The 11996-nt window shown below is 37.3% G+C and overlaps 2 protein-coding genes across 2 annotated transcripts; both read left to right on the forward strand.

Moving 5' to 3' along the window:
* The first annotated feature begins 3303 nt into the window (after positions 1-3303).
* On the forward strand, positions 3304-4595 carry LOC128856276 (mpv17-like protein). The gene is made up of 2 exons (XM_054091572.1): positions 3304-3384; positions 3476-4595. Exon 2 carries the CDS (start codon positions 3795-3797, stop codon positions 4308-4310), a length of 516 nt encoding a protein of 171 aa, XP_053947547.1. The 5' UTR covers positions 3304-3384; positions 3476-3794; the 3' UTR covers positions 4311-4595.
* Positions 4596-9000: 4405 nt separating this feature from the next.
* LOC128857053 (protein misato) lies at positions 9001-11354 on the forward strand. The gene is made up of 4 exons (XM_054092593.1): positions 9001-9218; positions 9282-9365; positions 9431-10052; positions 10122-11354. Exons 1-4 carry the CDS (start codon positions 9138-9140, stop codon positions 11030-11032), a joined length of 1698 nt encoding a protein of 565 aa, XP_053948568.1. The 5' UTR covers positions 9001-9137; the 3' UTR covers positions 11033-11354.
* The last annotated feature ends 642 nt before the right edge of the window (positions 11355-11996 follow it).

Raw genomic sequence — 11996 nt, forward strand, 5'->3', positions numbered from 1 at the left:
CATCAAAAGAGAATTTCCAGTGTCTCCCTTCCAGATGTCTCCTCGTGTAAATCGGGACAATGTGGTGGTAAAATTGGAAAAACTGATGAACGTTGGTTTGCAGGGAAGTAGCCAGTAAACTTGGAAATGAGTGCTAGAAAGGAGAATACAAATTTTTAAAATTTTTTTTAACACTTGTCATTTTCTCCGAAAAAAAAATTTGAGCACTAGCAACAAATCCCAGGTAATTGAAAATTTTCATTTCTCTGAAATCCCACTAGCAACAAATGAAAATTTTCAATTACCTGGGATTTGTTGCTAGCGTTCTAATTTTTTTTTTTTTTTTGACCGTCGTCGAGATAAAAGTAAGCGGAGAAAATGACAAATGAAAATTTTCAATTACTTGGTATTTGTGCCCACACTTCGCTACACACGATGAACTTTCTCCGAACTGCATAAAATCCCTGGGAATTTCGCCCTGTTTGTAGCCAGCTTTAACGACAAAGTTTACTAATACAACTTTAGATTTATAAATACAACTTTAAAGAATTCGGTGCAAAAATCATTAATGCTTACATGCACTGTAACATTTACACCTTCAAATTATTTAAGCAAATTCTGTTAAAACATATATGGCAGGTGGAAACTGCGAATTTCCACTGTTAGAGCATATCCGTATTGTCGAATATCACGTCATCACTATTGTTGTTGTTGTAGGAGTTCATCAAGACCTGCCGGAACGGTGTAGTCACCAGTGTGTATTCCCAGGTGTAGTCACTCATCTAACGGTAGGCCCAGAAAACATACCACCAGTGTGTATTCCCAGGTGTAGTTACTCATCTAGGCCCAGAAAACTTGCTGTTTCGATCGATTAGAGAGGTGTGTTAGGTTAGGGATTAAGAGCGCATGTGAATAGGTAAGTATCGTGCAGGATAGCTTCCCATACTGGACATATATTGAGTAAGCTGAGGTAAATTTGAGGTAAGTAGGAGTTTGACCTGCTACAATATCCTAATTGTAATTGAACCAAATCTAGTCGCGTTTAAGCTATTAGTTTGCGATGGGTGGCAGTTAGACTCCGATAGCGGCATTTTACGGGTCGGGAGTTAAAGAATGCGATAAAAAACTCGCGACAAGTGTCGTTTATTGTCTGTTCGTATACTGCCTCTAACAAGTACTTGCAGAGGTGAGTCCTGCGGTTGCTGAGCATCTGACTCTGCCCTTTAACCAGGAGCACGGAGGCCTCGTTGTGAAGATGTTGCAGGGGAGACATTAGAAAGCAACCTGTGGCTGTCCTGATGATAGTATTCTAAAGTTTTGTCGATTGTGAATATCTAATGTCGGGCGGCCAGATGGGCGCAGCGTAATTTAGCAAAATTTCTTTATTTTTGCCCCAGGTGCTACAGGCTAGCGATTTGAGGACCTTAGTACGGTGTTGTATGTTAGTGGTAATTGCGGTTGCATGCGCAAAGAAGTAGAGTAAACTGTTGAAAAAGTGACTCCTGGGATTTTGGGGTTGTGGTGTGTCATCAACTTGAATTAACATTAGCTCTAATTTTCTTTTACATACCTGGCGGTTTGCATGCGCAAATATAGTAATATGATTCATACAATGACATTTTTAAATTGAAAAAAAGAGGTTTTCTGCAAAGTCGGTTTACTGACGATAGTTTAACGTCACTAATTATACATTCGGTAAGAATGAAGATGATAAAATTGGTTTTATTTTAAATTCTTCAAATAAATCAAATTAGTCATCTTCATAGAGAAATGGTTCATTACCACGCACACAGGAAGAAGGCATATGCAAATACAAATATGTGAATTTTTATACATATACGCATATACATACATATATATGCACACTCAAATAGGAGAGAGCCAGATGTCGAACGTTGCCGAACACGGGGCCGATTGTGCCTTTTTGTCGTTAGTTCCGCGCTCTCGCTTGCAGTTCAAGCAAGGTAACGACGAATGAGCAAGATAACGACACATTTTTGAAGTGAAAACTTCTTTAGAATCGTTGGGAGTGATTTGAGACTCGATGAAACGAAAAAGCGACACTAACTGGCTACGAAGCGTTATATGTTGATATACGTATATGTGTGTGGCTGTGTACTGCTGAGCCACGCTAGTATAGTGAGTATTGTAGTATGTATACTACACTGCCTATTACTTGCTTTGGTGTTTAGTTCAAGCGTCATACGTATGTATGTTCGTATGTATGCTAGTACGTATGTGTGCGCGCCTGCGTATTACGGAGCCACGGTGAGCGAGAAGGCACTATGTATGTATACCTATACTACACTACGTAATACTTGCTTAGACCAAACGTCCTACGAATGTTTGTGTGTATGTTAGTACGTCTGTGTAATATACGCGTTACGACGCTCATAATAGCAACCGCGTGTGCTGTATTGCGTCCGTATTTTTATATTCGTAAATATTTTCATTTTGAAATATTTACCGCAATTATGCCGAAAAATAATGCAGAAGAGTGTCGTGAATATCGACAGAAAAAAACAACAATTGACGCGGTATTTCAAAGATATGTTGACAACATCGAAACCAAAGCATTTGTATCATATTTTAGCTATCATAAGCCACTCGTATCATTTGTTGAAATTGAAAACATTGAGGATGAATAATAACAAAATGAAGAAAATAAAATATGAACTTTATAGCAATATTATAATGAACCTATAATTATCCCGTCTAACCGTTAGATTGGAATTTTTTCGTGCGTGCACCCGGCTAAATCGAATTATAAGACGTTATCACGCCAAAAAAATTGTTTCCCAATGAAATACTAACCTTTCTCATAAAACAGTTGACGTTAACATTTTTTGCCATGACACTGCTCTTCTTCCTAATAATGAAAGGATCTTTGTAAAATCAACAAGTTTTAATTTTATATATGTATATATATGTAATTGGCGCGTACACCATTTTGGTTGTTTGGCTGAGCTCCTCCTCCTATTTGTGGTGTGCGCCTTGATGTTGTTCCACAAATGGAGGGACCTACAGTTTCAAGCCGACTCCGAACGGAAGATATTTTTATTGTTTTAATTTCTATAAGCAAGGTAGCGCCGCATGAGCAAGATGCCGCCGCATTTTTGGTGCGTGGCGCCGGCTGCATCGAATTATAAGACGTTATCACGTCAAAAGGTGAAGATGTGTGATAAATCAAACTGATTACGCATTGCCACTACCCATGCCGCAAACGATCTAACAAAATGTTTATGGAAACTCCTTTACACCGTCGGCATAATTTTACACGCTGATTTCGAGTCGTAAACAATCTGGTAAACTTACAAAACTAGGAATGCAACCTTTCCAAGTATAAATTGTTCTTGCCTAACAGTTGATAAACAAAGTTAACACAAATATTTCAAAGCAAAACAAGTAAATATAAACGGTTTGATAATATAAATGTTTTATCCAAGTACCTTTAATCATAGATCTATGATAACGATAATAATCTTCCATTTTACAGGTTACCTACATAACCTAAAAATGCATATGGCTTCTAACTTGCAAAGGACACTGATCAAAGGACAACCTCCTTCTACTGATAAGATCTAAGATCTGTGTGAACTTAGTGTAATGTGTCTACAGGTTGTACTACCAAACCAAACAGCCGGTCAAAGCAGTGCTTCCATTCAATACATGTGGAATTACACATGTGTTTATTTACATTTTACAATGGTTTTGACATATATATATATTATATATCAAGTCATTCATTTACCGGCAGAAACGAAAGTTATCAATTTTAGAAAATTTTCAGTTATTTACACAATATTATCTCTAAAATGGCATCTATTCGCTCCGTACTGTTTGAGGGTGTCCGTGTCAGCGCTATTATGGCAGTCGGGGACGTTATTTGCCAAAAAGTTGTGGAAAAACGAGAGCTTCGCGACGTAGATGTAAAACGTGTGTTGAAATTTTCTTCCGTGGGTTTATTATATATCGGCCCAGCATTGAAATTTTGGTATGGAAGTCTTGATAAAATCGTTCCGAAAAATGGCTCGACACTTAAACGCGGATTGAAGAAAATGGCTTTAGATCAAATATGTTTTGCACCAGTATTTCTAGCCGGTGTGATAAGTGTATTTGGTTTGGTAAATGGTGATAAACCAGCAGTAATAAAAGAACGATTGAGAAAGGATTATAAAACGGTTATGACTGGAAATTATATACTTTGGCCGCCTGCACAAATTTTCAATTTCACCTTCATTCCAATTAACTATCAAGTAGTGTTTGCGCAGTTCGTAGCACTTTTTTGGAATATATATTTATCCTTAAAGTTGAATGATGATAATAAGTAATTATTTGCTGTAAAACCGCAACCTCTTACGAGAAAAGCCACACAAGAGCATAGCATCGGATGTTAAGAGATATTTATGAATCTGCCCATAAGAACATGCATTTATCGTAAGATGCAACCAAATCGCGTTAATCCTAATCTCCATAAAAAAATGCAAAATATAAAGAAAAATGTAAAAAATACTTATGTGTAATACTATAATACTAAAAAGTGTACATACATATATGATACGAATGAAATACCATAAATGTCGCAATTCTTATAATACAAAAGAAATATATTTGGATATCAGTGGCTTTTATTTATTATTAACAAGGTAAATAATTCAAGAAAGTGGAGTCTTATATTACAATCGCCGAATCAGAAATATGGAATCGAATTTTCGAAAATCACTTATTTTGTTCCTTGGAATATTTAGATCGCTGTGAAAACGAATGTTATTAAATTGAAATCTCGAAATTAGTTTCAGCTGTTTTATTATATTATCCCCGACCAAGTGCTGCCACTTTCTCGCAATTGTAGTAGATCTATCACATTTCGGGTAATTCTTCACCTCGACGACTGCTACCACATATTTTACAAAATTACCAAAAATTTTGTTTTTGTAAAGTAGAACAGTCAATGTGAAATGTGCTGGTTGAAGAGTAAACACCAAGAGTGAAGCTACATTTAGAGGAGGCGATTTTCAAAGCGATGTGAAGTTGTTTACAAACTACTATGAAATAACGTTTTTGCAAATATTTGGCAGTTTTACGTTTATAAACTTGTGTTAGTATGTAATATCTTAATTTTTGAAGTGAAACTTCTTCGTCGATGGACGAGCGAGAATAGAGAATACAATTTCAAGGCCATGAAACGTTTTGGGCATTTTCGTTCCGCGAGAGAGAAAAAAGATATAACGTAGAGGAAAAGGAGAGAGAGAGCTATACATTATATATATCTTAGATACACTTTAGGCAAATTTTCCTGAGTTTTTCTTTGTGGTTGCTAATTTCTAGTGAGAAATAACACTGCCTACTTTTTGGCGCTTGTTTGTTGGTGCAAACTTGTAGGAAATATATTTTTGGTGCCTACTTTTTTGGCGTTATATTTTCTTGGCCCCTACTGTTTGGGACGTTTTTGGTCCCAATTTTTTTGGCGTTTTTTTTGGTACCTACTTTTTGGCGCTTGTTTATTGGTGAAAACTTGTAAGAAATATATTTTTGGTGCCTACTTTTTGGCGTTATATTTGCTTGGTGCCTACTGTTTGGGGCGTTTTTTGGTCCCAATTTTTGAGTTTTTTTTTGTTTTGGTGCTTACTTTTTGGCGCGTATTTCCGTTTCTCGGCTAGTGCTTGTGCGTACTATAAAGTGCTATCCATTCCGGAGTCGGATTTATTGGTATTGCCTTGCGGTAATTTGTGCCGTTGCTGCGGTCCTGGAATCGCTGCGTTTGTGCGGGTGATAAACGATCGGAGTAGTGCGCGTTGCTGCCGCGGTTTGTGTCTGGTGTTTACCTACACCGGTCGACCCTTCTCCGTTTTCTGTAAATTTTGTCTATTTGTATTCTCTGCAAATGTTGTGAATTTATTTAGATATACTATATATTCTTTCTCTCTCTCTCTCTCTCTCTTTTATTCACTCTCGGGTCTCTCCCTCTTTCTTTGCCTGCCTTTAAAGTTTCACTTCTGTTATTTGTACTACGCTACACGCACTTTTCTTCAATCATTAGTATTTGTTATATTTTTTGTTATTGTTTCGAATAATATCAATTTGACGTACAATGAAATGTTCACAAATATTCTACCACACTTTGTTAAAGGTTTACCATCGTTTTCATTAATAAACTATCAATAATTCGGATTCTACTAATAAAGTGACATAACTACTAAGCACTGAAGAATTGCAGAAGTGGTCTTTTAGCGAAGTTTGCACTTGGTTCTTGTAGTTGCACAACTTCTTACATAGGTTCAAGGCAAAGTCCTCAAAATATTTCTTTTTTTATTATTTTTCTTAGCTTAAAAATCAAAATATTCACTGATTGACTAGCAAACTATTAACTTTGCATACAAATAATTGTATATTTTATTCCTCCGTTGGACACCTTTTTTAAAACCTTCTTTTGGGCACCCGGGTCTGGCCTTTTTTCGTCTTAATCGAGGATCATATTTAAAAGGTTAAATCCATAAATCGATAAAAAATTAAATTTTAAGAAGCTAACTGGAAGCTCAAGGCGTTAGATTAATGGAAATATGTTAAATTCACGTCCAAAGTCGAAAAAGTTTAGTCAGAAAAGTCTGACCCGACCTGGGCGCCCTATGTGCTGACGTCACTCAAATGTCAAAATCATCAAGAAGATGGTAGCATCTAGCGGATGGCTTCACTTTTGTGTTCTCTACATCGTGAACATCATGGATTATTTAATAGAAACCCTTAGCATGACGTAGCGGTCCATTATTTTTGCGTAAAAAGTTTCCGCGAATGGTTTAAAATTGTTTTATGGTCGATCTTTATCTCCTCGGCGTTGCTACGACTACTAACATGCCGGTCAATTTCGATTATTTTCTTGATTTTAACGACATTTTCTTTAATGTCGAAAATGCCTGACCGGAATCGATGAAACTAAAGTACGCGTAATTGGCTGTGACAGTATCGCAACCATAAACACCATTTAGAATTTCAGCGGTATAGCTTGCATTTTCCTCTTTATCAAAGAAAAACTGCAAAGTGTATCGAACTTTCTCTTTCTTGACTTTCATTGTTAACACCCTGTAATTAATAACTGAATCGAACAAACAAAAAAAGGCAATATTTTTTTCAGTGAGAAATGTCACCTTAACAAAGAGCATAACCTTTAAGTTATCACTACAACTATCTACCGAGAAGATAATGGATTTCTTTTTTCCCAAACGAATAGTATTAAATTAGATTATATTATATTAGAAATTTCAATATGAATAAAAAATGAATCAAAAACGTTTCTGAATTTTCTGATTTTCAAAAAATCTATATATATAAAAAGAAGTTACATTTCCTTGGTAATCTTATAACTCAAGAACGGGCTCACCTATCCAAACCAAATTTTTAGGCTTTGTTTGGACTATTCAGTAGATGGTTTGTGTTTTAAAATTTTAAGAATCGGATCGGATACCAGGGTCTCGAGAAATAGGCCAAAACGTGAACCCGGGTAACCCTGGGATGTGTTTGTACAATATGGGTAGCAAATGGAAGCTGTTGATGATTCTATAGTATAGAGTATTTTTGATGCCGCTCCGTGACTAGGGTCTCGAGATATCGGCCAAAATGTGGACCCCAATAACTTAAGGATGTGTTCGTACAATATGGGTAGCAAATGAGAGCTGTTGATGATTTCTATAGTATAGAGTATTTTTCATACCGTTCCGTGACTAGGGTCTCGAGATATAATCCAAAACGTGGACCCGGGTAACCCTAGGATGTGTTTGTACAATATGGGTAGCAAATGGAAGCTGCTGATGATTCTATAGTATAGAGTATTTTTCATACCGTTCCGTGACTAGAGTCTCGAGATATAATCCAAAACGTGGACCCGGGTAACCCTAGGATGTGTTTGTACAATATGGGTAGCAAATGGAAGCTGCTGATGATTCTATAGTATAGAGTATTTTTAATGCCCCTCCGTAACTTGGGTCTCGAGATATAGACCAAAACGTGGACCTGGATAACCCTAGGATGTGTTTGAACCACATGAGTATAAATTTCGGCAAAAATGTAAAGCAATTATGGATTTAATTGTGAAATTATATGTATTTGGGGAGGTGCGTTGCCATATGTACTCCATCGAATGGCAGAAAAGGTAATTGCCGCACGCACATATACTAATTTGGCTGGTACATAAAATCACTCCGGATCAAATCGATAGCCTTATATCAGCTGAAATTCCTAACCACACTGCTGATCCTGGGTTATTTCAAGTTGTCGTTATACATTACATTTCCTTGGTAATCTTATAACTCAAGAACCGCCGAACCGATTGACACAAACATTTTAGAGTTCTTTTCTATCTTTAAGGAGGTGGTTTGTGTGAAGTTTGATTGAAATCGGTGCAGCCGTTCCTGAGTTATGATATTTTATGTGAGTAATGGTTTCCTCTCATACGAAATGCCTGTATGGGAAAACAATAACAAATACACAGCCGCTTATGAGCGTTTCTGTTGTACTGTTGTGGTTGTAAGTGTATTATGTTAATATTAATTTTGGGCGAAAATATAATAAAAACTGGAGCATTCAAGGAACTAGAAAAACATTTTTGACTTTATTTATTTTAGCATAATTTATTTAGCGTAAAAAATTGAAATGGAAATTAAAGAATCAAAGTATAATTACAAGTTTTTATCGGCTCTTTCACCTTACCTGTATATAGGTGACCACCACAATCAAATTTTAAAAAAGTACAGAAAAGGCTATTGTGACATCTTTAGAAAGTATGTTGAATGAAAAAAATCAACTAATTCAACTGTTTAAACATTTTACGAGTTCTATAAAGAAAACTTAATATGAAAAATTTCTTGCGATATAAAAAAAACATTTTATGTATGGTGGTGCGAAGCCAGTGGGTTTATAAAAATTCGTTTGGAAACATCCCAAGTGATATTAAAGTAATCTTGTTCTCCAATGATTTCGAAAAAGTATTACCCGTATGCATCCTGTGCCGACTACTACAAATTTGGCAGCACTTTTGTCACAGCTGATTTCCTACCGCGATGTGCACAGCCGTTTATTTAATCCAACTAGCATTTCTTTGATCGTGATTTGCTGCATTTATTTTGTCAACTCACTAATTGGCCAAATAAGCAGGAAAACAATTTAAAATGGCCTCCGGTCGTGAGGTGGTAACCTTACAGTTTGGTAATTTTGCAAATTATATTGGCGCACATTGGTGGAATATTCAGGTGAGTCACCGAACTTTTACATCTGCACATTTCGAAATTAATTTAGTGGTATGTATTCTGCAGGAGTCTAGTTTCAACTATAATCCTGAAGGCGCACCTTCTGAAATAAACCATGACATATTATATAGGGAAGGTGTAAATTTGAATGTGAGTAGACGGAGCTCATGTTCGAATTTAAAATTACATTGCAATTTCATTGTTGCTTCTTATAGAGGCAGGTCACTTACACGCCGCGTCTATTACTTGTGGATTTGGATGGTTCACTAAAGCACTTACCACGAGAAGGCGAACTGTATGGCAACAGCATTAAACGTACACAAGACAACGATGCTAATGAAGATGACCCAGTAAAGAAGCTTAAAGAAGATCTCCAAACCTTGTCCACTGAGGTAGAAGTGGTACAACAACCAACAGCTTCAAGACATGACTTTCAAAAAGATCTCGACAATCCAGTGGTCGATATTCAAGACATCGACTACAGTTTAACAGACAATGTAGAAACGTGGACGGACTATCTTTATGCGCGCTATCATCCGCGCACTGTAAATGTAATTAATGAATATAAACACAATCCCGAAAAGCAAACATTCGACACATTTGCATGCGGTGTACAGCTCTGGAAAACGGAGCAGTTCGAGGATGAGTTTTGTGACAAAATACGTCAATACGTGGAGGAGTGCGACTATTTACAAGGTTTCCAAACAATATTCGATTGCTTTAATGGATACTCGGGTTTGGCTACGGAATGTTTAGCGCATTTGAATGATGAGTATGGCAAAGCAAATTTTGCGCTACCAGTATACTCACCGCGAAATACGCTCTTTGAAAATGCAGGTGGGCTTTTTGAATTTTCTCAAGTTTTGTAAAAATAATATGAAAACAAAATACTTTTTCCTACTCCAGATGAGCCCATGACAGACTCCATACGTGTGGTGAATAGCGCATTAGCGTTTCAAAAACTCAGCGAGCAAGCATCATTATTTGTGCCACTCAGCACGTGTGATCGTGTCTGGCGACAGTTGGGCAAAGCACGCCAAATACGTGCGCTTAATTACAAATCGGATAATTTGTATCAAACCTCAGCTGTACTTGCTGCATATTTAGATACGATCTCACTACGTTATCGGCTGCGCAATGCGCCCAGCGCTTACTCACTCGCCGGTTTCTGTGGCGATATAAACAATTACGGACGCAAATTGGCAGCAGCTGCATTTGCGCTACCCTTCCCTATGCAGCATGATCACGATCTTATTGATTGTTTAGATAAATTTGAAGGCTCAATCTTCACGCCACTCACACCAAACTGCAGCATTGGTACTGATTACATTATACAGTCGCTTTGTGTGCGCGGCATACCATACGAACGTCTCAAGCGTCCTTTGGAGAAAGCAAAAGATCAAATGCGTATGGCTGCCTATAAATGTGATAGCGTATCGGAAATGTTTCAACTCTATTTGCAGTGCGCGAATCATGCGAGTATGGCGCATGTGGCATCAGTGTCGATGGCTATGCCAACGCGTATTCCCTACCCAAGTGAAATGTTTACTGAAGAAGTAACAAAGTTAGGCTTCCTCTCGGCTGCAACAAAACGGCCAGCTGAAGAGAAAGTGGTCTCTGTGCCGACGCTTGCAGCTGCGCAGTCATCCAGCGAATTGGGCGACACTTTAGAAACATTGCACCGCGAAGCGAAACGCGTGAAAATAGCAAAACTGCATCGCTACAAAGCTGCAGGTATGGAGGAAGATGATTATGTAGATGCGCTCGAGCAGCTGCTGCTCTTCAAAGACAACTATGAAGATAATTTTGAATTGTAGCACGCACGCGAAAATAGAATTACGCGTAATATCAAGCATACGCGGATTAATGTAAAATTAAAATTAAGCACGCGAATATCAATACGATATACTTTAACATTAACACATAGCGCATACCCGAATGAAATGTTTAGGCGCTCTACAATTTGAGAGGTTAGAATGTCTCTCGGGGTTAGAGCTTCAGAGTTTACTTAGATTCGCAGAAGACGCAGGCTTATTACAAGAAGCCTACTACAAGGAAACGTAAATGTCAAGCTGCATCTAGTACCATTAAAGACCAATAGGTCTATGTGATGGCTTTCAGCCAGCCAGGTCAACCTAACCTCACACATAGCGCTTTAAAAATATTAAGGTTAAGCTACTACAACAAATACAAATAGCACTTAACACACTAAATGTAAGATAAGTAGGTAGCTTAGCGTATTAGTTAGTTGGAAATAATCTTAATTAATTAACGAAAAAGTCATGTTTATATAAAAAATAAATGCCTTCTTTAAAAAATCTTAGTATTCTTAAGCATTTTTTGCATTGCAATTTAAGGGCACTTCTTTATAGTTGCAAACTTTTTTACACATCTGCAATGTGTTCCTTTAAATAGCGCACCAGTGTGCCATCCGCTTAAATGCACTGCAACATTTATTCGTTAATGTTGCTCAAAATGGTACTTAAAGTACATGCCAGCTATGGGTACTAAGAGTCTTCTTGAATTGCTGATGAACGGACCGGGCATTGATGCGCTTCAACTACAGCAGCTGTCTTCAGCACACCGCCCATTGATGGTCGCGCCCATCGCATTATTGCACATCACAAACCATCAAATAGTTAAGCCGCATACACATAGATACTTAATATACTGCTCCGTAGCACGTCTTTATTTCGGTGCCTTCATAAATTGCAATTGTATTGCATTCGGAATTTAGTAGGTAGCTTCAGTCTATGGCATTGAGTTTTTGTGCAAGTATTT

The sequence above is a fragment of the Anastrepha ludens genome, chromosome 3 (genome assembly GCF_028408465.1).
Source record: "Anastrepha ludens isolate Willacy chromosome 3, idAnaLude1.1, whole genome shotgun sequence".
Taxonomy (NCBI): Eukaryota; Metazoa; Arthropoda; class Insecta; order Diptera; family Tephritidae; genus Anastrepha; species Anastrepha ludens.

Coding starts and splice junctions, on each gene's coding strand:
- LOC128857053 (XM_054092593.1), top strand. CDS start 9,138: ATGGCCTCCGGTCGTGAGGTGGTAACCTTACAGTTTGGTAATTTTGCA. Junction 9,366..9,430: donor GGGAAGGTGTAAATTTGAAT/GTGAGTAGACGG, acceptor TGCTTCTTATAG/AGGCAGGTCACTTACACGCC. Junction 10,053..10,121: donor TACGCTCTTTGAAAATGCAG/GTGGGCTTTTTG, acceptor TTCCTACTCCAG/ATGAGCCCATGACAGACTCC.
- LOC128856276 (XM_054091572.1), top strand. CDS start 3,795: ATGGCATCTATTCGCTCCGTACTGTTTGAGGGTGTCCGTGTCAGCGCT.